At 43.8% G+C, this 24,067-nt stretch overlaps 1 protein-coding gene across 1 annotated transcript; it reads right to left on the bottom strand.

Moving 5' to 3' along the window:
* Positions 1 to 333: 333 nt before the first annotated feature.
* On the bottom strand, positions 334 to 20,993 carry LOC115460022 (zinc finger protein 19-like). Its single transcript, XM_030189881.1, has 6 exons — positions 20,939 to 20,993; positions 11,364 to 11,484; positions 10,815 to 10,928; positions 10,563 to 10,676; positions 4,584 to 4,738; positions 334 to 504 (listed from the first exon to the last, which is right to left on the bottom strand). The coding sequence occupies exons 1-6, from the start codon at positions 20,960 to 20,962 to the stop codon at positions 337 to 339; spliced, it is 696 nt and encodes a 231-aa protein (XP_030045741.1). The 5' UTR covers positions 20,963 to 20,993; the 3' UTR covers positions 334 to 336.
* Between the last annotated feature and the right edge of the window lie 3,074 nt (positions 20,994 to 24,067).

The following is a 24,067-nucleotide window of genomic DNA, read 5'->3' as shown; positions in this document are numbered from 1 at the left end:
CAATCTTCTGGTTACCATTTGGAGAGGTTATAAGTTGTACAGTATAGTTGACTTGTGTGCAGCTGATATGTAATGACCTTATGCAGAAGTCTCAGAGGAAATCTCTCTCTGGTCTTCTGTGCCAAAATATTTTGTATAGGAATGGGAGAGAGACTCCTGCTGGTGCTGTGTGAAGCCTCTAGTGTAAGGTCTACATCTTATCTTACAAGAGAGAGCAGCATCTTTTGCAGATCCTGTAGCAGTGGTGTCTTTCATAGGCTCCTACTGCATATGGGATGGCATCAGAAGCCAGGATCTTAAATTTCAGGTGCCCATGGTATCTAGTTCCTGTGATTTTTATGTGCTTGTGTGGTAGATGACAGAAAACACATATTTACCTCGTGAGATGAGGATGTCATGAATCTCCTTGATGACCTTCTTGTACAGCTCCTTCTGCCATTCTCCCAGAAGGTCCCAGTCCGCTTCCAAGAAAGAAGCAGCAACATCCTTGAATGTGACCAATGCCTAGAACAGCAAACAGGACACCCTACATCAAAGTGTCATTATTTTTTCATTTCATTTTAATAAATATACACCTATCGACATACTTCTAGATTGTTTACAACAAACATATGTAATAGTTCACATAAAAAGAAATAATACAAAGAAAAAAATCATTCGAAATAAAATTGTTAAGCAGAAAAACAGTAGTGAAGGCTTTATTTTTTTTTCCAAAAAATCAAATAATGCTACTCCCACCGCAACTTCAAGGGTAAACTGTTCCAGTTGTATACATCATACTGATGTATGAGTGGAGGAGTGGCCTAGTGGTTAGGGTGGTGGACTTTGGTCCTGGGGAACTGAGGAACTGAGTTCAATTCCCACTTCAGGCACAGGCAGCTCCTTGTGACTATGGGCAAGTCACTTAACCCTCCATTGCCCCATGTAAGCATTGAGCCTGCCATGAGTGGGAAAGCGCGGGGTACAAACATAACAAAATTTAAAAAAAACACACACTGTCTCATGGAAGTTTTATACCACAGCACTGCTAAGAAGAACAAAGGTTTCTAGAAGAAAGATGTTTAAGTAGTGTGCGATATTTTACAGGTGTCCAATGCAACTCCCTCAGAATGGATGACCTAGGCATTAAATGGGCAATTCTAAATCGAGGGAGGCGAGAGAATGTCACAATCGTAAAACCCGTTTTTTGAAGCTCTGGGACCCTTCTGTCCTCTCTGTCCCCTAGGGGAAGAAGTTTGCTGCTTAATGTGTTGTGATTGCATTATCTCTTTGATCTGCCCTCATCGAATAACGACTTCAAATTATTGCCTAATCTGTGTTGGGAGGGTACCCGGGTGGGTAGGGTAATACAATCCCAAAGCCAAAGCGCCCTCAAGGCCTCAACTACGAGGGACATATTCTTTGCTGATGCACGTAGCAAATCATAAAGGCCATCAGCCAGGAAAGAAGAGCCCATCTCCAACTTCACCAACTGCTGCACTAAATCAGCCCTGTCCAAGACCGAATCTGCCCAGCGAAAGCAAGCGTGGGCCACCAGCCACGCACAAACGGACGCTTGCAGCACTAGAGATGATAAATCAAAACTACACTTAAGGAAAGACTCTAAGAATCCAGGGAATCTTCCTCTTCCAGCTCACTAAAAACCTCCTCTGAGCCCGGGAGGGAAACGGCATCCAGATCCTCAGCCCAATCCAGGCGAGGTCTTTTGGCCACCACTGGGAGCATCAGCCCTGGCTAGACCTGTCTTCCAGGCCTGATAGAAGGTCCAGACAAACTCAGGAGGGAGCCCCATCCCTCCTGAGCATTCACCGACCAAAAGAGGCCCAGACTGAATATCTTCCTGCAACAACTGAGGCAGCCCTGCAGCGCGGGAACCGCTGAAAATGGAGCCACCGCTGGTGAACCCATTGGCAGGGCAGCCTCTGTTCCAGCCATTCTTGCTGCGCTGTGCTCCACAGTCAAATTGGGTGGAGTTGCAGAGAACGACTTTGGCTCATCATCAGAAAGCCGGCACTGTGATCCAGGCACCTCAATCCCTGGTGTGCACACGAGTGGCAGTGGAGGAGCTTGGCTGCATACATCACAGCGGTAAAAACAGGAGGGAGGAAAGATGCGACCCACCCTACAAACCAAGCAAAAACAACTTCCCCTCCAGCACAGAATCAACACGCTGCTCTCCCGGTTAGCCAAAACGTACCGGCACTGAGTCTGGTGCTGTTTACTCTCTCTTTTTTTCTTTTTAAACTTGAGCCCTGCTGCTGAAGGCTGAGCAAGGCACTCAAGGCTCCCGCACAGACACGGCAACAGAGGCACAAAGCTGTCCACTCCAGAGAGCAGAGAATGGGGAGGGACCTGGCCACCTGTGTTTAACACCCCAAGTAGAAACGGGGCCCCACTGGACCCACACTCCAGAACCCCAGAAGCACTACAAGGGACCAGGCACAGGGTTTTTATTTCCAGGCTAAAAACTCAAGAAGAAGAAAAGCCCCCAAAGAAAAAACAACCACGGAGCACCAAAGCACTCCCTAGGGCCCAACAGACCGGTTAGGCTGCACAGACTGCCACGTCTGCCCTCTGCTGGAGAATGAGAAATACTGGCTGGTTGGCGTTCTGCACAGGACAGATATACAGGGGTCCTTTTACTAAGCTGTGGTAAGACTGTACGCATGTGCAGTGCAGGCCCAAATGAGACTACCGTCAGGCCAGCACAGATGTAATTTCAGATTTGGCGCGTGCCCACAACGCGTGGATGAATTATTTCCACCTATGCACCGGTTTGGGCGGTAATCGGCACTTTGCGCACGCCGAATGGTCACCACGTGTGTAATGTGTGAGCCCTTACCGCTAGACCAATGGGTGGCGTTAAGGGCTCAGGCCGGTTTTAAGACGAGCATTGGTTTTATTTTTCCTGCAAGTCCTTTTCCCGTCCCAGTAAATAAATGTCCTTTTTTGTAGACACAGTAAAAACTGGCCCAGCGCGTGTCCAAAACACGCGCCTACACTACCACAGGCCACGAAAAGGGCCCCCACAGTGTTCAAAGTCAGGTGTTCTCAGTCTCCCTCTGCTGGTAGGCATGTAAAACGCAAGCGTCTTAACCGGTCTGGAGGGTTGTTGAGGAAATATAGAATATTAAGGTAATCAAATGAAGATAAAATCAACAATTCTGTCAGCATACAAAAACCATCTGACGTGTGAAGATGAAGCAGCAAATAAAGTTAAAAAAACAAACACATTACAAAAACCTGTGGGTGAAATATCAGCAGAGTCAAATACTAAACCTAGATAACAGATTTGATGCTGAATTGGAATAGGTTCAAGAAAGGAGGGTAAAGACAAAAATGCAGCTGATCAGTAGGTACCACCATCATCTCAGTCTTTTAGGCCATTCTGACCACACTGTGCTAAGATCTCACTAAAATGCTCAACTACCTGTGACTGATGAGAACCAGGAGACTTAGAAAAATTGACAAACAATACTCTGTCACAAAAGATCACATAAAGAGGACTAATAGATGTCAAATAATACAGCAGAAAACACAGAACCCCCAGAGACCCCCCCCCCATACTAAACCACTGCAACTCGCCCTGGGGAAAAAAGAAAAACATATGAAAAAAACTATGAGTCCTTCTGCACTTCCCGCATCAGACTATGAAGACAGAACCTGGAATTTGCTCCCTATTTATCCTAAGTACATCCCTCTTCCTACCTCTCCAATATACTCTCCCATACTAAACAAGACGCTAATCCCATAACACACCCCTCTCCCACTCCCCTACCTCTACCATTCTCCTTCCTTGCCCACCTTACCTACCCACATCTAAACGAACACCTCTTTATTCACTTTATTACAGCTGTATCCATTCTATGTTATATAAACCTGATGTACCATGTAAGCCGCATTGAACCTGCTAATGAGTGGGAAAGTGCGGGGTATAAGCCTTACAAATAAATAATAAATAAATAAATGGAGAGTGAAGACTGCTAACTATCCCTGACAACTACTAAGCAAGTTGTAAATACAGTACAGAGAAAAAACACCCTTTGAAATGTCTGTATACAAATCCTAGAAGCCTGAAAAATTAAGATGGGAGAGTTAGAGTTTGTTGCACTAAATGAAAAGACCTCATATAGACATATAAGGGTAGAAATTACATCATCATGACAGAGTGGATTAAACTGGAGAGTGTTAGGGCTATATGTTAACGAGGAAATTGAGTGAAACAGAGTAAAAATTCAGCAGGAAACTGATTGCAAAGTGGATACAGAGAGGTCAGAAAGAGTGAGAGATATAGGGAAGATTATAAAAATTAACAAAGGATGAGAGACAATAGAGACTAAAGATGAAGAGATCAGACAGAGCGACATGGGATAAGGGTGAGGGAGAATAAGAGAAAGAAGAAATGAAAAACAAAACAAAAAAAAGAGAACACAAATGAAAGAAGAAAAGTAAAAATATGAAAAATAGAACAAACACATTATCTACACAAGAGTTAGAAATCAGAGGTTGTGATTATAACACCTCATTCTCACTATCCCTGGTCCACAGGAAGGAATCTTTCTTACAGGAAAGGTTTGTATCACCTCATTACTAGCTTTAATCGTAGCTTCATCACATGCTTCAGGCAGTTCCTCACATCTGCCTGTTGTGGTCAGATTTCCTGTTTCCTCAGATCCCCGAGTTCTGAATCCTTTTTGGTCAAATTGGATTAAAATGTCAGGCCTGACATTGTAGAAACCTATTATAAGAAAAAGACAGCAAAATATGTGTTTGTTTGTTTTTTTTAAGTCACCACAGAATAATATGGGGATTACTCAGGATTTTGCTTGAACTTAGATAAATCTGAGGCCCAGGCTTTATGGATGTCTGAGGTGGAACGGGCAAACTTAAGTTGCCCCTTTAAGAGAACGAATTGTTCGTTTAAATACCTTGGCATACAGCTACCGGGAGATCCGGCCAAATTATATTCACTAAACATAGCTCAATTGTTAGAACATACGAAACAGATGTTAGAGAGGTGGACAAATTTACCATTGTCATTATCAGGGAGGATCTCGTTGTATAATATGATCCTGTTTCCAAGGTGGTTGTATTGTTTTCAGACCTTGCCACTTTATCTAACTAAAAGAGATTGGAAAAAACTGATGGGCCTCCTTTCCAAATTCTTTTGGAATAGGAGACGCCCACAGATTAAATGGCAAAACCTATTGGACCCATGGAGTCGAGGAGGATTTGGGGTGTTAGATTTAACACGCTACAACAAAGCGAGTTTGTTGAGGCATATAGGGGACTGGTTGTTGGGAACCTCATATTATACCCCAAGGACGATGGAAGAGCAGTGGGTGCACCCCCTGAAATTACACTATGTGCTACAAGCAAAGCTAAAGATGTTGCCAGCACATTTACGGAGGAATGTAGTGATTCGACCCCTTAGATTGGTATGGCGGGATTTGGGCCGGATTTGGAAGTTCGATGAACACCATAGTAGACTATTACCTATAATAGGGAATGGTGAATTTTTACCGGGTATAGACGGTCCAAGATTTAGACGATGGCAGCAAAAAGGGCTTATCCTCCTCCAGGACATTGTGGAGTCAGATGGTTGTGTCAAAAAATTGGAATCGTTAGGTTTGGGGGAGCTTCAGTGGATAGACAAATTTGCATATCGGCAGATATCACACTATATTGAGGGCCTCCCACGCCAACCTCTCGCTATTGATGTACTTACCATGATAGAAAAATTGTTTGAAGTACCCTCAGAGGAACCTATAACCATTTCCTTAATACAGAGACGACTTATGCATAGTATATCACATAGAATGCAAACACACTTACAAGAGAAGTGGACAGAAGACTTAAAAAAAGGAATCACTGCACAAAGAGTTCTGAGTAGTATGCGACATATCCCGCAGAGAATAAATAATGCAGAGTTAAGAGAGTGCCAAGGCAGAGTATTGTTCCGGGCTTATACCTCCACATATAGACTGTATCATATCGGAGGAATAGACTCCCCACAATGTGGTAAGTGCGGAGGACCACAATGCACATACTTTCATGTCATGTGGGACTGCCCCAATATACAACAATTCTGGGTGGGGATATATAGGTTTATGACACAAATATTGCACCGACCTATCACATTGAGCCCAGAAAATGTGTTACTAGGAAAGGAGACAGTAGGAGGTACCAGTGATGTCCATCATGATCTTTTACTGTATAGAGCGTTTTTAATAGGGAAAAAATGCATTTTAACAAACTGGGTCTGTCAAGAGGCGCCTTCATATTGGCAATGGCGTAATAGACTACATGCGTTGTTATTAATGGAGCTGCGAGAAGTTCAATGGAACTTTGAAACAAAAAAAGTTCTATCTAATATGGAAAGCTTACATACAAGTTTTGGCCCCAAGGGCAGGCAGCACATTTCTTAATCAATTAGGAGGTTTATGAAGGGAAGCAGAGTGCCATCAGCAATAAGCAAGTAACAGTCACTCTCAGCATATGAACACCTGGCCTTGAGGGGAAGAGGGGAGTAATGATTTAGGAGAAGGGAGAAAAATGTAATTGTCAATAACAATTGTATTTGATGTGGAAGACAATTGCGACTCTGTGCATTATAGGATCTGTTTAAATGAAGGGTCTGAAAAATTCCACTTAAGCGGTTGCTAATCATTATCACGACAGAAGGGTTAGCCTAGATTTGGATGGTAGATATAATGTGATGTATTTCTCTCTGTAATGGAACGTGGATGTTTGTAAATGAGGTGGGCGGGGGGAATGAACAAATGTTGTAATTCAGAGTTGTATTTTCCAAAAATTTAATAAAAAATGTTTTCAATTAAAGAAAAGCTCTGGTAAGTCACCACAGAATAATTCACAGGCACCTCCACTGGTACAGAATTTAAAAAAAAAGAAAGAGGGGTACTGCTGTACTAATGATCATCATCAAAAATGTATTCTAGAAATACCCCGATATTTTCATGCTGTGGTGAGCAACTCCTTTCTCAACAGCTACAAACAGATGTGTTATACACACTAATACTGCATAAATATAATGGAAATGTCTGTCATCACAAGTTTTGTTGGCGATTCGATTATTAGGCATGTAGATAGCTGGGTGGATGCTGGACGTGAGGATCGCCTGGACACTTGCCTGCCTGGTGCGAAAGGTGACGGATCTCATGCGTCACCTAGATAGGATTTTAGATAGTATTGGGGAGGAGCCGGCTGTCTTGGTACATGTGGGTACCAATGACATAGGAAAATGTGGGAGAGAGGTTCTGGAAGCCAAATTTAGGCTCTTAGGGTACAAAGCTCAAATCCAGAATCTCTAGGGTAGCATTTTCTGAAGTGCTACCCGTTCCACGCGCAGGGCACAAGAGACAGGCTGAGCTCCGGAGTCTCAATGCATGGATGAGACGATGGTGCAGGGAGGAGGGTTTCAGATTTGTTAGGAACTGGGCAACATTCTGGGGAAGGGGGAGCCTATTCCGAAAGGATGGGCTCCACCTTAACCAGGGTGGGACCAGGCTGATCGGCATTTAAAAAGGAGATAGAGCAGCTTTTAAACTAGAAACTGGGGGAAGGCCTACAGTCGCTCAAAAGCGCATGGGTTGGGATAAGGTATCTTTCAAAGATATCACCAAAACAGGGAAGATAGGGTATCCCGATAGTGAGGTTGCAAAAAAGACCATAGTAGATCAGGTGTCCTTAAATAAAAATAAAAATCAGACAAAGGATTGCAAATTAATACTGTCAAGTACTGAGCATGATGTAAATAGGAACAACAAACATAATTTGAAATGTCTATATGCGAATGCCAGAAGCCTAAGAAATTGAGCCTGCCATAAGTGGGAAAGCGCGGGGTACAAATGTAACAAAAATAAAATAAATAAGATGGGAGACTTAGAATATATTGCACTAAATGAAAAATTAGATACAATAGGAATCTCTGAGACCTGGTGGAAGGAGGATAAACAGTGGGACACTGTCATAACGGGGTGCAAATTATATCGTAGCAATAGGGTGGATTGAATTGGTGGAGGGGTAGCACTGTATGTTAAGGAGGGCCTTGAATCAAATAGATTGAAAATTCTGCAGGAAACAAAATACATCTTGGAATCCCTATGGATTGAAATTCTGTGTGTAAAGGGAAAAAGGACAGTGATAGGAGTGTACTACCGTCCTCCTGGCCAGGATGAACAGACGGATGTAGAAATGTTATCGGAGATTAGGGAAGCTAACAAGCTGGGCAACACAATAATAACAGGTGATTTCAATTACCCCAATATTCAATGGACAAATGTAACATCGGGGCATGCTAGGGAGGTAAAATTCCTTGACAAAATCAAGGGCAGCTTTATGGAGCAGCTGGTACAGGAGCCGACAAGAGGAGGCAAAATTCTAGACCTAGTCCTTAGTGGAACGCATGATCTGGTGCGGGAGGTAATGGTGATGGGGTCACTTGATAACAGTGATCATAATATGATCAGGTTTGATATTAGCTTTGGAGTAAGTATAAACAGGAAATCCAAAACGTTAGCGTTTAACTTTCAAAAAGGAGACTATGATAAAATGAGAAGAGTGAAAAAAAAAAACCTTAGAGGAGCGGCTGCGAGGGTCAAAAATTTACATCAGACATGGATGCTGTTCAAAAATAAATACCATCCTGGAAGCCCAGGTCAAATATATTACGTGTTTTAAAAATGGAGGATGGAAGATATTTCAAGCGGACGAGTCGGAGATACTTACTGACTTCACGGTAAACCTGGAGGACGTAATGGGGCAGTTCAGCAAACTGAAGAGTAGCAAATCTCCTGGACCGGATGGTATTCATCCTAGAGTACTGATAGAACTGAAAAATGAGCTAGCGGAGCTACTGCTAGTGATATACAATTTATCCTTAAAATTGAGCGTGGTACTGGAAGATTGGAGGGTGGCCAATGTAATGCCGATTTTTAAAAAAGGTTCCAGGGGAGATCCGGGAAATTATAGACCAGTGAGTCTGACGTCGGTGCCGGGGAAAATGGTAGAGACTATTATCAAAAACAAAATTACAGAGCACATCCAAGTACATGGATTACTGAGACCAAGTCAGCACGGCTTTTGTGTGGGGAAATCTTGCCTGACCAATTTACTTCAATTCTTTGAAGGAGTAAATAAACATGTGGACAAAGGGAAGATGGTTGATATTGTGTATCTGGATTTTCAAAAGGCGTTTGACAAGGTACCTCATGAAAGGCTACAGAGGAAATTGGAGGGTCATGGGATAGGAGGAAAAGTCCTATTGTGGATTAAAAACTGGTTGAAGGATAGGAAACAGAGAGTGGGGTTAAATGGACAGTATTCACAATGGAGAAGGGTAGTTAGTGGGGTTCCTCAGGGGTCTGTGCTAGGACCGCTGCTTTTTAATATATTTATAAATGATTTAGAGATGGGAGTAACTAGCGAGGTAATTAAATTTGCTGATGACACAAAGTTATTCAAAGTCGTTAACTCGCAACAGGATTGTGAAAAATTACAGAAGGACCTTACGAGACTGGGAGACTGGGCGGATAAATGGCAGATGATGTTTAATGTGAGCAAGTGCAAGGTGATGCATGTGGGAAAAAAGAACCCAAATTATAGCTACGTCATGCAAGGTTCCACGTTAGGAGTTACGGACCAAGAAAAGGATCTGGGTGTCATCGTCGATAATACACTGAAACCTTGCTGCGGCTTGGAAAGTGAATAGAATGTTGGGTATTATTAGGAAAGGTATGGAAAACAGGTGTGAGGATGTTATAATGCCGTTGTATCGCTCCATGGTGCGACCGCACCTTGAGTATTGTGTTCAATTCTGGTCGCCGCATCTCAAGAAAGATATAGTGGAATTGGAAAAGATGTAGAAGGGCGACTAAAATGATAGCGGGTATGGGAGGACTTCCCTAAGAAGAAAGACTAAGGAGGCTAGGGCTTTTCAGCTTGGAGAAGAGACTGCTGAGGGGAGACATGATAGAGGTATATAAAATAACGAGTGGAGTGGAACAGGTGGATGTGAAGCGTCTGTTCACGCTTTCCAAAAATACTAGGACTAGGGGGCATGCAATGAAACTACAGTGCAGTAAATTTAAAACAAATTGGAGAAAATATTTCTTCACCCAACGTGTAATTAAACTCTGGAATTCATTGCCAGAGAATGTGGTGAAGGCGGTTAGCTTGGCAGAGTTTAAAAAGGGGTTAGACGGTTTCCTAAAGTACAAGTCCATAAACCGCTACTAAATGGACTTGGGAAAAATCCACAATTCCAGGAATAACATGTATAGAATGTTTGTACGTTTGGGAAGCTTGCCAGGTGCCCTTGGCCTGGATTGGCCGCTGTCGTGGACAGGATGCTGGGCTCGATGGACCCTTGGTCTTTTCCGAGTGTGGCATTACTTATGTAGTAATAGCAATGCTGCTCAATTACACACCACAGTAGTATCTGCTTTACAGAGAGAATAATGGCTTCTTATCCCACCAGCTCTGAATTCCTAAATAATCCCGGCTGATTTTATTAAGATGTCCAGGAGGAATTTTATACTTACTTGTTATAGGAGGGTGAGTCTGTTCAGACGTCTCTGATTTAGGAGGATCCATCAAAGGGAGATCTTCCTCTTGTTTAACACCGAGTGAGATCACAGATGTTACAACTGGAAGGTCTGTTAAGAGAAAATACATTAGAAGGAGTCATCAAAGATACAATAATACTAAATTAGGAAATGGACTTTAAGTCTCTAAACGCCTGGAGACTTTGATCTGAAAATTCAGAGACCTTCAACCCCAAAACATTTACTTACTCTTAATGAGATGATCTGGGTTTTCTTTTTCCTCCCACTCAAAATGTTGCGTGAAATATTTCTCGTCTTCATTCTTAATCTTGAATATGACATCAGGATTAACAATTGAATAACCTGTAAGTAAGGAGGAAAATAGCATTTAAATTTGTATGTAGAAGCCCTGGGGAGGTTCCATCTGTTTCCTGTTGTGAACAAGCAGTTCTCAGTTAGGTGCTTTTGATAGAATAGTGTTTTGCGCCGGGATCGGCGACCAGTTTTGGGTGCAAGGATTTACACCCACTGAAACCTGGTTTATACTCTTACACAGTTGTAGTTCTCAGGAAAAAGGGTCAAAATGTTGTTGTACAGAAAAGGGAAACAGACTGCAGCTGGTCTTGTATGAAGCCTCCAGTTTAAGGTAAACATTTTTTTCTTTTGCAACAGAAGCCAGGTCTCAATTTCAGGTGCCCACGGGACCTGGTACCTGGGATTTTTCCAGCTCTGATAAAATAACAGCACCCATTCCATTAATGTGCCTGTGTGGTAGATGATAAAAAAGACATAATTTACCTAGTGAGATGAGGATGTCATGAACCTCCATGATGACCTTCTTGTACAGCTCCTTCTGCCATTCTCCCAGAATGTCCCAGTCCACTTCCAAGAAACAAGCAGCGACATCCTTGAACAAGGCCTGGAACAACAGACAAGACACTGTCAGTCACAGTTTCATTATAATGTTTACCTTGTTGGGTAGACTGGATGAACCGTGCAGATCTTTATTTGCCATCATCTACTATGTTACTATGTTTGTGTAACAGACTTTGTTATATGACCTCAGCCAGTAAGATCAGAGCTCCAGTACATTATAGTATGAAGAGAGTTCTGTCCCCTTAAATTTCCAATATTTTGAACAGACTTCCTGGTCCTTACACTGGAAATCTCTCATGTTGACTGATGTAGCAGTTGGAAGGAGGAGGCAGCAACAACTGAAGAGGTGGGAGATAAAGAGACTGTGGGTTAGTGTAGCTAAGGTTGGAGAAAGCTGAAGCCAGTTTAGCCCAACAGCCGCCATATTGGTACACAGAAAACAAAGCAATCAGCTGCTGTATCCACGCTGTAAACTGTTATTTTATCTCAGTTATATTTAGAAACATGACGGTGTGTGCAGCATATGTACACAGAGGAACTGTCACAACAGAATAAGCTTTCCTTAGTTAGAGTAGTAATTTGTCCTAAATCACTATCACTGTGTCATTTTGAGGATTTGTATCGGGTGCTGAGATTTTTTCACCTAGTAAAGGACCACCAAAATAGACATCATGTTATGAGAATCAGGTGATCAACATTCAGAGGTTTTTTTTAATTTCTAATTGCAAAGGATTTTCTAAACTTTAATTAGGGGGTGGTGGCTTGCCTGAGGCAATAGTGTGAGGTGGAGCTGCCCTCTGCCGTTGTCAACTTGCAGAGGGAGGAGCCCTCCTGTGAGGGCGAGTCGGTGCCGATTCCAACAGGCACCCTATTGGACACCCGCAGATATCAAGGGTTCTGTTGCCTTGAAAAGATTTGCGTCACAGGTGTGAGGCCACAGGACATGCCAAAAGGGGCGTGCCGTAAGGTGCACACCCTGCCCCTTGGGAGTTTTGACTCTATACTATAATTCTCAAAGGGGAAGCATAAACTGAAGCTGAAGACAGCGACTCCAAGTGTCCCGGGTCCTATGGACAAACACCTGATTTCTTCTGGACCATCAACTGATCAGGTATTCTCTCCCCTTGGAGCTTCTTTGAGCTCACCGGAGCAGACACCACCTCTCCATCCCTTTTCCTGTCAGATAGGGGCTTCCCAGGAGTTGCCCATTCCTCAGGCTGGAAGTTCAGTTGGAAGAAGCAGTTTCATCATTAACTTTTGTCAAGTTGCCAACAGCTATTCAGGCACCTACCCCAATTCATATGCATAGGCGGTCGGTGGCCCAACTGTTTGGGGAGGCTAAAGGGGGTGGGGTTAGGGGTGGAGCTTACATCCATAATTGTCTAACACACAGAAAAAAATAAGTAAAAATAAAATAGTCACAATTAATACCATTTATTAAATTTAGATATTAGATATGTATCGTATGTCAAAGAATAAAGTGGTTGCTCAAAGCATATGCTAACCACAATCGCTGTGCTGCAAAACACTATGCACAAATTTGTGCAAAAACACACTCAAAACCTTACTGTACCATAAATATTACACTGGGCAGACCCTAATACAACAATATACCATCCTTACGGAAAATGCAGACCATCAACAATATGAAGCAAGGGATCATAATATCACAATTCTTATGTAGAGCCACAAAACACCCTTTTAGGGTGGATAGTGTTCACAATGAGTTCCTTTTATTAACGACCAGTTATAGAACTGCCCACATGGTGCATATGCATGAGTGGACTGGGGGTTGTGTGTGAAAGAATGAGGAGATTTGGGGGAGGGGTGTGTGTGAATGAGTGAGTAGATTTAGGGGGAAGAGGTCTATAAGTGAACGAGTGACTAGATTTGGAGGAGGGCTGCATGTGTGAATACGTGAGTAGATTTGAGAGGAAGGGGTGTGTGTATGAATGAGTAGATTTGGGAGAGGGCTGTGTGTGTGAATAAGAGAATAGGTTTCTGCGGAGGTTTGTGAGTGAGGAGATTTGAGGTGGTGTGAGTGAATAAGTGAGGAGATTTGGGGAAAGGGCTGTATGTGTGAATGAGTAAGGAGATTTGGGGGAGGGTTTGTGTGTGTAAATGAGTGAGTAGATTTAAGGGGAAGGAGTGAATGTGAATGAGAGATCTGCATAGCCAACAAGACTTCCATGCCAGTAGTAGGTAGCTAGCTCCTGCTACAGTTATTTTGCTCATATACCCAGCTAGCACAGGAGCCGCTTCGGTTGTGTTGGCAGACAGTGCCATGAGTCCAGAGTTAATAAGGAGGGGGGAAGATGACTGTAACCAGAGCCTTTGTGTAATATCACCAGATCACATGGAACCTCATCTGGCTGGGGACTAAGGCAGCTGATTCCAACATTGCCTCATTTTTGTCTTTTGGTTTCTGAGCTCTTGGAATCACTGACTTTTAGATTTTCCAGCCAGGATGGGGCTGCAGTGCCTGGATGCAGTACCTCATGTTTGCTTGCTTTGTTTTGAGTGAACTGAAATGACGGCTGCGCGGGGGAGGAGGGGGGTGGAAAGTGGAAACATTACAAATTGGCTTGTGGCTTCCTTACCTTGCTTCCAGTGGACTAGATAGGTAAGGTTCACTTCCACTCTGGTCTTGGGAGCGCTTTCTCCCTTCTCCATCCCCTCCCGAGTTTTGTATCTTTCTCCCTGTCTTCTGCTTGCTCTCCCCGTCCGCATGATCTGGTCACTTTTAGTCTTTTACTGCCCTGAAGCGCCGTTCTCCCTCCAGCGCTGGCGATTCCCATAGCCAGCCTTCTGCCAGCGTGCATCATCGGGGCCTCTCCTCAGGCGCGTCCCGCCTACTCTGCAACTTCCTGTTTTCCGCAGAGGAAAACAAATCCTCAAATCTTCAAATCCTTACTCAAAGCCCACCTCTTCAATGTTGCTTTCGGCACCTAACCTTTATACCTTTCAGAAAATCCTGACTGCCCCAATCTGACGACCCCTACATGACTGTTTGTACATTTGCCCATTAGATTGTAAGCTCTTTGAGCAGGGACTGTCCTTCTATGTTAAATTGTACAGTGCTGCGTAACCCTAGTAGCGCTTTAGAAATGTCAAATAGTAGTAGTAGTAGTAAAAGTGACCAGATCATGCGGATGGGGAGACCGAGCAGAAGAGGCAGGAAAACATTGGAGCCTCGCTTGGGAGAGGGAAGAAAAAAATATTGGCAAAAGGCGCATAGGCGCCATTTTTCTACAAACCTGTTTTGGGGAGCGACCGCTCCCCCTGCGCCCCACAGCTTGTGGAGAGTATGTTCACTGTTTCTCAGATTGCAGTTTTTCTCAAGTGGTGGTAAACAAATTGGAGAATGTAGATTCTAATACGCAATGTTTTGATAAGAGCGTATCTAATGTTGAGAAGCAAATAGAATGTTAGGTATTTATTAGGAAAGGAATGGAAAATGAAAATAAGAATGTTATCATGCTTTTGCGACGACTCCTCTATGAGGAAAGGCTAAAGCGGCTAAGGCTCTTCAGCTTGGAGAAGAGGCAGCAGAAGGGAGATATGACAGAGGTCAATAAAATAATGAGTAGAATGGAACGGGTGGACGTGAGTCGCTTGTTTACTCTTTCTGGAAATACTATGACTAGGGGACACACAATGAAACTATTAAGTAGTAAATTTAAAACAAATGTAGCCAATGTTACTCCGATTTTTAAGAAAGGTTCCAGAGGAGATCCGGGAAATTATAGACCGGTGAGTCTGACGTCGGTGCCGGGCAAGATGGTGGAGGCTATTATTAAGAATAAAATTGCAGAGCATATACAAAAACATGGACTGATGAGACAAAGTCAGCACGGATTTAGTGAAGGGAAGTCTTGCCTCACCAATCTAATGCATTTTTTTGAGGGGGTAAGCAAACATGTGGACAATGGGGAGCCGGTTGATATTGTATATCTGGATTTTCAGAAGGCGTTTGACAAAGTGCCGCACGAAAGACTCCTGAAGAAATTGCAGAGTCATGGAATCGGAGGTAGGGTATTATTATGGATTAAGAACTGGTTGAAAGATAGGAAGCAGAGAGTAGGATTGCGTGGCCAGTATTCTCAGTGGAGGAGACGATGGTGCAGGGAGGAGGGCTTTAGATTTGTTAGGAACTGGGCAACATTCTGGGGAAGGGGGAGCCTATTCCGAAAGGATGGGCTCCATCTTAACCAGAGTGGGACCAGGCTGCTGGCATCGGCGTTTAAGAAGGAGATAGAGCAGCTTTTAAACTAGAAATGGGGGGAAGGCCGACAGTCGCTCAAAAGAGCATGGTTCGGGATAAGGTATCTTTCAAAGATATCACCATAACAGGGAAGATAGAGTATCCTGATAGTGAGGTTGCAAAAGAGATTGTAGTAGATCGGGTATCTTTAAATAACAATAAAAATCAGACAAAAGATTGCCAGTTAATACTGTCAAGTACTAAGCATGATGTACTTAGGAACAACAAACATAGTTTGAAATGTCTATATGCGAATGCCAGGAGCCTAAGAAATAAGATGGGGGAGTTAGAATATATTGCACTAAATGAAAAATTAGATATAATAGGCATCTCTGAGACCTGGTGGAAGGAGGATAACCAGTGGGACACTGTCATACCGGGGTACAAATTATATCGTAGTGATAGGGTGAATCGGATTGGTGGAGGGGTAGCATTGTATATTAACGAGAGCCTTGAATCAAATAGATTGAAAATTCTGCAGGAAGCAAAACACTCCTTGGAATCACTGTGGATTGAAATTCCATGTGCAAAGTGGAAAAGGATAGTGATAGGAGTGTACTACCGTCCGCCTGGCCAGGACGAACAGACGGATGCGGAAATGTTAAAGGAAATCAGGGACGCAAACAAACTGGGCAACACAATAATAATGGGGGATTTCAATTACCCGCATATAGACTGGGTTAATGTAACATCTGTACACGTAAGGGACATAAGATTTCTTGATGAAATCAAGGACAGCTTCATGGAACAGCTAGTTCAGGAGCCGACAAGAGAAGGAAAAATACTAGACTTAGTCCTTAGTGGTGCTCATGATCTAGTGCAGGGGGTAACGATACGAGGGCCGCTTGATAACAGTGATCATAATATGATCGGTTTTGATATTGGCATTGAAGGAAGTGAAACTAGGAAATCAAGTACGCTAGCGTTTAACTATAGAAAAGGTGATTACGACAAAATGAGAAAAATGGTGAAAAAAAGACTGAAAGGAGCAGCTCGCAGAGTAAAAAACTTGCATCAGGCGTGGATGCTGTTTAAAAACACCATCCTGGAGGTTCAGGACAAATATATTCCACGTATTAGAAAAAAGGGAAAAAAGACTAAACGTCAGCCGGCGTGGCTAAACAGTAAGATAAAGGAAATCATTAGAGCCAAAAAACAATCCTTCAGAAAGTGGAGAAGAGAACCAACTGAAAGTAACAGGATAGATCATAAGGAATGCCAAGCCAAATGCAAAGCGGAGATAAGGAGGGCAAAAAAGGACTTTGAGAAGAAATTAGCGTTGGAAGCAAAAATACATAGTAAAAACTTTTTTAGATACATTAAAAGCAGGAAACCGGCCAAAGAGTCGGTTGGGCCGCTGGACGAAAATGGTGTTAAAGGGGCGATCAAGGAGGACAAAGCCGTAGCGGAGAAATTAAATGAATTCTTTGCTTCGGTCTTCACCGAGGAGGATTTGGGGGGGACACCGGTGCCGGAAAGAATATTTGAAGCGGGGGAGTCGGAGAAACTAAACAAATTCTCTGTAACCTTGGAGGATGTAATGGGTCAGTTCAGCAAGCTGAAGAGTAGTAAATCACCGGGACCTGATGGTATTCATCCCAGAGTATTAATAGAACTAAAAAATGAACTTGCGGAGCTACTGTTAGAAATATGCAATCTGTCCCTAAAATCGAGTGTAATACCGGAAGACTGGAGGGTAGCCAATGTTACTCCGATTTTTAAGAAAGGTTCCAGAGGAGATCCGGGAAATTATAGACCGGTGAGTCTGACGTCGGTGCCGGGCAAGATGGTGGAGGCTATTATTAAGAATAAAATTGCAGAGCATATACAAAAACATGGACTGATGAGACAAAGTCAGCACGGATTTAGTGAAGGGAAGTCTTGCCTCACCAATCTAATGCATTTTTTTGAGGGGGTAAGCAAACATGTGGACAATGGGGAGCCGGTTGATATTGTATATCTGGATTTTCAGAAGGCGTTTGACAAAGTGCCGCACGAAAGACTCCTGAAGAAATTGCAGAGTCATGGAATCGGAGGTAGGGTATTATTATGGATTAAGAACTGGTTGAAAGATAGGAAGCAGAGAGTAGGATTGCGTGGCCAGTATTCTCAGTGGAGGAGGGTAGTTAGTGGGGTCCCGCAGGGGTCTGTGCTGGGTCCGTTGCTTTTTAATGTATTTATAAATGACCTAGAGATGGGAATAACTAGTGAGGTAATTAAATTCGCCGATGACACAAAATTATTCAGGGTCGTCAAGTCGCAGGAGGAATGTGAACGATTACAGGAGGACCTTGCGAGACTGGGAGAATGGGCGTGCAAGTGGCAGATGAAGTTCAATGTTGACAAGTGCAAAGTGATGCATGTGGGTAAGAGGAACCCGAATTATAGCTACGTCTTGCAAGGTTCCGCGTTAGGAGTTACGGATCAAGAAAGGGATCTGGGTGTCGTCGTCGATGATACGCTGAAACCTTCTGCTCAGTGTGCTGCTGCGGCTAGGAAAGCGAATAGAATGTTGGGTGTTATTAGGAAGGGTATGGAGTCCAGGTGTGCGGATGTTATAATGCCGTTGTATCGCTCCATGGTGCGACCGCACCTGGAGTATTGTGTTCAGTACTGGTCTCCGTATCTCAAAAAAGATATAGTAGAATTGGAAAAGGTACAGCGAAGGGCGACGAAAATGATAGTGGGGATGGGACGACTTTCTTATGAAGAGAGGCTGAGAAGGCTAGGGCTTTTCAGCTTGGAGAAGAGACGGCTGAGGGGAGATATGATAGAAGTGTATAAAATAATGAGTGGATTGGATCGGGTGGATGTGAAGCGACTGTTCACGCTATCCAAAAATACTAGGACTAGAGGGCATGAGTTGAAGCTACAGTGTGGTAAATTTAAAACGAATCGGAGAAAATTTTTCTTCACCCAACGTGTAATTAGACTCTGGAATTCATTGCCGGAGAACGTGGTACGGGCGGTTAGCTTGACGGAGTTTAAAAAGGGGTTAGATAGATTCCTAAAGGACAAGTCCATAGACCGCTATTAAATGGACTTGGAAAAATTCCGCATTTTTAGGTATAACTTGTCTGGAATGTTTTTACGTTTGGGGAGCGTGCCAGGTGCCCTTGACCTGGATTGGCCACTGTCGGTGACAGGATGCTGGGCTAGATGGACCTTTGGTCTTTCCCAGTATGGCACTACTTATGTACTTATGTACTTATGTAGGAGGGTAGTTAGTGGGGTCCCGCAGGGGTCTGTGCTGGGTCCGTTGCTTTTTAATGTATTTATAAATGACCTAGAGATGGGAATAACTAGTGAGGTAATTAAATTCGCCGATGACACAAAATTATTCAGGGTCGTCAAGTCGCAGGAGGAATGTGAACGATTACAGGAGGACCTTGCGAGACTGGGAGAATGGGCGTGCAAGTGGCAGATGAAGTTCAATGTTGACAAGTGCAAAGTGATGCATGTGGGTAAGAGGAACCCGAATTATAGCTACGTCTTGCAAGGTTCCGCGTTAGGAGTTACGGATCAAGAAAGGGATCTGGGTGTCGTCGTCGATGATACGCTGAAACCTTCTGCTCAGTGTGCTGCTGCGGCTAGGAAAGCGAATAGAATGTTGGGTGTTATTAGGAAGGGTATGGAGTCCAGGTGTGCGGATGTTATAATGCCGTTGTATCGCTCCATGGTGCGACCGCACCTGGAGTATTGTGTTCAGTACTGGTCTCCGTATCTCAAAAAAGATATAGTAGAATTGGAAAAGGTACAGCGAAGGGCGACGAAAATGATAGTGGGGATGGGACGACTTTCCTATGAAGAGAGGCTGAGAAGGCTAGGGCTTTTCAGCTTGGAGAAGAGACGGCTGAGGGGAGATATGATAGAAGTGTATAAAATAATGAGTGGAATGGATCGGGTGGATGTGAAGCGACTGTTCACGCTATCCAAAAATACTAGGACTAGAGGGCATGAGTTGAAGCTACAGTGTGGTAAATTTAAAACGAATCGGAGAAAATTTTTCTTCACCCAACGTGTAATTAGACTCTGGAATTCATTGCCGGAGAACGTGGTACGGGCGGTTAGCTTGACGGAGTTTAAAAAGGGGTTAGATAGATTCCTAAAGGACAAGTCCATAGACCGCTATTAAATGGACTGGAAAAATTCCTCATTTTTAGGTATAACTTGTCTGGAATGTTTTTACGTTTGGGGAGCGTGCCAGGTGCCCTTGACCTGGATTGGCCACTGTCGGTGACAGGATGCTGGGCTAGATGGACCTTTGGTCTTTCCCAGTATGGCACTACTTATGTACTTATGTACTAAATCGGAGAAAATATTTCTTCCTCCATGTGTAATTAAACTCTGGAATTCATTGAAAGAAAATATGGTAAAAGCAGTTACCTTAGCAAGGTTCTAAAAAAGGTTTGGTTAACTTCCTTAAAAGAAAAAAGTCCAAAAGCCATTATTAAGATGGACTTGGGGAAAATCCACTGCTTATTTCTAGGATAAACACATAAAATCTATTTTACTGTTTTAGGATCTTGCCAGGTACTTGTAAACTGGTTTGGCCACTGTTGGAAAATAGGATACTGGGCATTATGGACCTTCAGTCTGTCCCAGTCTGGCAACATTGTCCTACTATGGCACCATTCATGTGCATTTCTCCCTCTCCCTCTTGCCTTCCATCCATATGCATTTTCCCCTCTGCCTTCTCTTCTACACACACTTTCCTTCTATCCTCCTCTCCCTTCCCTTCCTTCCATTTGTATTCTTACTTCCCTTCCATGTGCATTTCCCCCTCTCCTCTTTCTTTTCCTTCATGTGGATCCCCCATTTCACTTCCATCCATATGCAGAATCTTCCCCTCTGCCTTCCATCCATATGCAACTTCTGGCCCCTACCCTGTTCCCCCCTAGGGGTCCCACATGCCTTCCTACCTCCCACTGTCCCCCTCCTCAGCAGCATTGGCAAGTAGGGTTGGCAGTCTTGCTCTCTCCAGCTGGCCTGAAGCTTTCCCTCTGCTGCCTCCTTCCCACATGGCAACAGAGGGAAGGATCCTGGGGCTGGCTGTAAACAGCTTTAATCTATTGGTTACCTTTCCAGTATATTGTTTTAATAAACATAAACTAGACCTACTGCTTCACTCGACATGGACAAATAAGGAGAGAGAAGAGAAAGCTGGAAAAACTGTACAGAAATATTTTCCTGTTAGTGCTGGAACCCTGTGTGCAAGAGAATAATTTCTTACCTGATCAGGAACCAGGGCAGACATTTCCCAGCTGTTTCTCCTCTGAATTCTGCAGCTGCTGCTGCTGTATAGATTCAAGCTGGAGATTTCCCTTTTCCTGGAAAGATAAATAAAACAGGAGGAGGTTGAGCTGATTCCACGTCTCAGATAAATTCCCTCTGCAAATCTGAGACTGGGTCTTGCAGGGATTTCCAGATCCCAGAGAAAGCAAGTTTTGCAGACACTAGATAAAGAAAGAACAGACATTACAGACAGAGCATGTTCAGAGCTCCTCCCCCTGGTGTGGTCAAGGAGATGGCATGATGTGAAAAGGCTGAAGCCTCTTCATCCAAGGAAGTTTTCATTCTCCCAGAAACACCTCACCCAAGTAGCATGCATGACCCATTACGTGACCTGAAGTTACTAGGCTGAGCTTATCATCCTATCAAGTATGTTGTTTGGGGTGTACCAAGATGGCGGTGGCTGCATTTGGGAGAATGAAAACGTCCTTGGATGAAGTGGCTTCAGCCTTTTCACATCATGCCATCTCCTTGACCACACCAGGGGGAGGAGCTCTGAACATGCTCTGTCTGTTGTCTGTTCTTTCTTTATCTAGTGTCTGCAAAACTTGCTTTCTCTGGGATCTGGAAATCCCTGCAAGACCCAGTCTCAGATTTGCAGAGGGAATTTATCTGAGACGTGGAATCAGCTCAACCTCCTCCTGTTTTATTTATCTTTCCAGGAAAAGGGAAATCTCCAGCTTGAATCTATACAGCAGCAGCTGCAGAATTCAGAGGAGAAACAGCAGGGAAATGTCTGCCCTGGTTCCTGATCAGGTAAGAAATTATTCTCTCTCCTCTTGTACCCAGGGTTCCAGCACTAAAAGGAAAATATTTCTGTGCAGCTTTTCCAGCTTTCTCTTCTCTCTCCTTATTTGTCCATGTCGAGTGAAGCAGTAGGTCTAGTTTATGTTTATTAAAACAATATACTGCAAAAGTAACCAATAGATTAAAGCTGTTTACAGCCAGCCCCAGGATCCTTCCCTCTGTTGCCATGTGGGAAGGAGGCAGCAGAGGGAAAGCTTCAGGCCAGCTGGAGAGAGCAAGACTGCCAACCCTACTTGCCAATGCTGCTGAGGAGGGGGACAGTGGGAGGTAGGAAGGCATGTGGGACCCCTAGGGGGGAACAGGGTGGGGGCCAGAAGTTGCACATGGATGGAAGGCAGAGGAGAAGATTCTGCATATGGATGGAAGTGAAATGGGGGATCCACATGAAGGAAAAGAAAGAGGAGAGGGGGAAATGCACATGGAAGGGAAGTAAGAATACAAATGGAAGGAAGGGAAGGGAGAGGAGGATAGAAGGAAAGTGTGTGTAGAAGACAAGGCAGAGGGGAAAATGCATATGGATGGAAGGGAAGGGAGAGGGAGAAATGCACATGAATGGTGCCATAGTAGGACAATGTTGCCAGACTGGGACAGACTGAAGGTCCATAATGCCCAGTATCCTATTTTCCAACAGTGGCCAAACCAGTTTACAAGTACCTGGCAAGGTCCCAAAACAGTAAAATAGATTTAATGTGTTTTATCCTAGAAATAAGTAGTGGATTTTCCCCAAGTCCATCTTAATAATGGCTTTTGGACTTTTTTCTTTTAAGGAAGTTAGCGAAACCTTTTTTAGAACCTTGCTAAGGTAACTGCTTTTACCATATTTTCTTTCAATGAATTCCAGAGTTTAATTACACATGGAGGAAGAAATATTTTCTCCGATTTGTTTTAAATTTACTAATTAATAGTTTCATTGTGTGTCCCCTAGTCATAGTATTTCCAGAAAGAGTAAACAAGCGATTCACATCCACCCGTTCCATTCCACTCATTATTTTATTGACCTCTTTCATATCTCCCCTCTGCTGCCTCTTCTCCAAGCTGAAGAGCCTTAGCTGCTTTAGCCTTTCCTCATAGGGGAGTTGTCACATTCCTGTTATCTTTTTCGTTGCCTTTCTCTGTAAATTTTCTAATTCCGCTGTATCTTTTTTGAGATGCTGTGACCAGAATTGCACACAGTATTTGAGGTGCGGTCGCACTGTGGAGTGATACAAAGGCATTATAACATTCTTATTTTCATTTTCCATTCCTTTCCTAATAAATACCTAACATTCTATTTGCTTCTGAACATTAGATACGCTCTTATCAAAACATTGCGTATTAGAATCTACATTCTCCAATTTGTTTACCACCACTTGAGAAAAACTGCAATCTGAGAGACAGTGAACAAACTCTCCACAAGCTGTGGGGCGCAAGGGGAGCAGTCGCTCCCCAAAACAGGTTTGTAGAAAAAATGGTGCCTATGCGCCTCTTGCCAATATTTTTTTCTTCCCTCTTCCAAGCAAGGCTCCAATGTTTTCCTGCCTCTTCTGCTCGCTCTCCCCGTCCGCGTGATCTGGTCACTTTTACTCTTTTACTGCCCTGAAGCGCCGTTCTCCCTCCAACGCTGGTGATTCCCATAGCCAGCCTTCTGCCAGCGTGCATCCTCGGGGCCTCTCGGGCGCGTCCCACCTCTGCGGAAAACAGGAAGTTGCAGAGTAGGCGGGACGCGCCTGAGTAGAGGCACCGATGATGCACGCTGGCAGAAGGCTGACTATGGGAATCGCCAGCGCTGGAGGGAGAACGGCGCTTCAGGGCAGTAAAAGACTAAAAGTGACCAGATCATGCGGACGGGGAGAGCGAGCAGAAGAGAGGGAGAAAGAAACAAAACTCGGGAGGGGATGGAGAAGGGAGAAAGCGCTCCCAAGACCAGAGTGGAAGTGAACCTTACCTATCTAGTCCACTGGAAGCAAGGTAAGGAAGCCACAAGCCAATTTGTAATGTTTCCACTTTCCACCCCCCTCCTCCCCCGCGCAGCCGTCATTTCAGTTCACTCAAAACAAAGCAAGCAAACATGAGGTACTGCATCCAGGCACTGCAGCCCCATCCTGGCTGGAAAATCTAAAAGTCAGTGATTCCAAGAGCTCAGAAACCAAAAGACAAAAATGAGGCAATGTTGGAATCAGCTGCCTTAGTCCCCAGCCAGATGAGGTTCCATGTGATCTGGTGATATTACACAAAGGCTCTGGTTACAGTCATCTTCCCCCCTCCTTATTAACTCTGGACTCAT

Source organism: Microcaecilia unicolor, chromosome 1 (genome assembly GCF_901765095.1).
Source record: "Microcaecilia unicolor chromosome 1, aMicUni1.1, whole genome shotgun sequence".
Classification (NCBI taxonomy): domain Eukaryota; kingdom Metazoa; phylum Chordata; class Amphibia; order Gymnophiona; family Siphonopidae; genus Microcaecilia; species Microcaecilia unicolor.
This window is presented reverse-complemented; position numbering and strand designations above follow the sequence as displayed.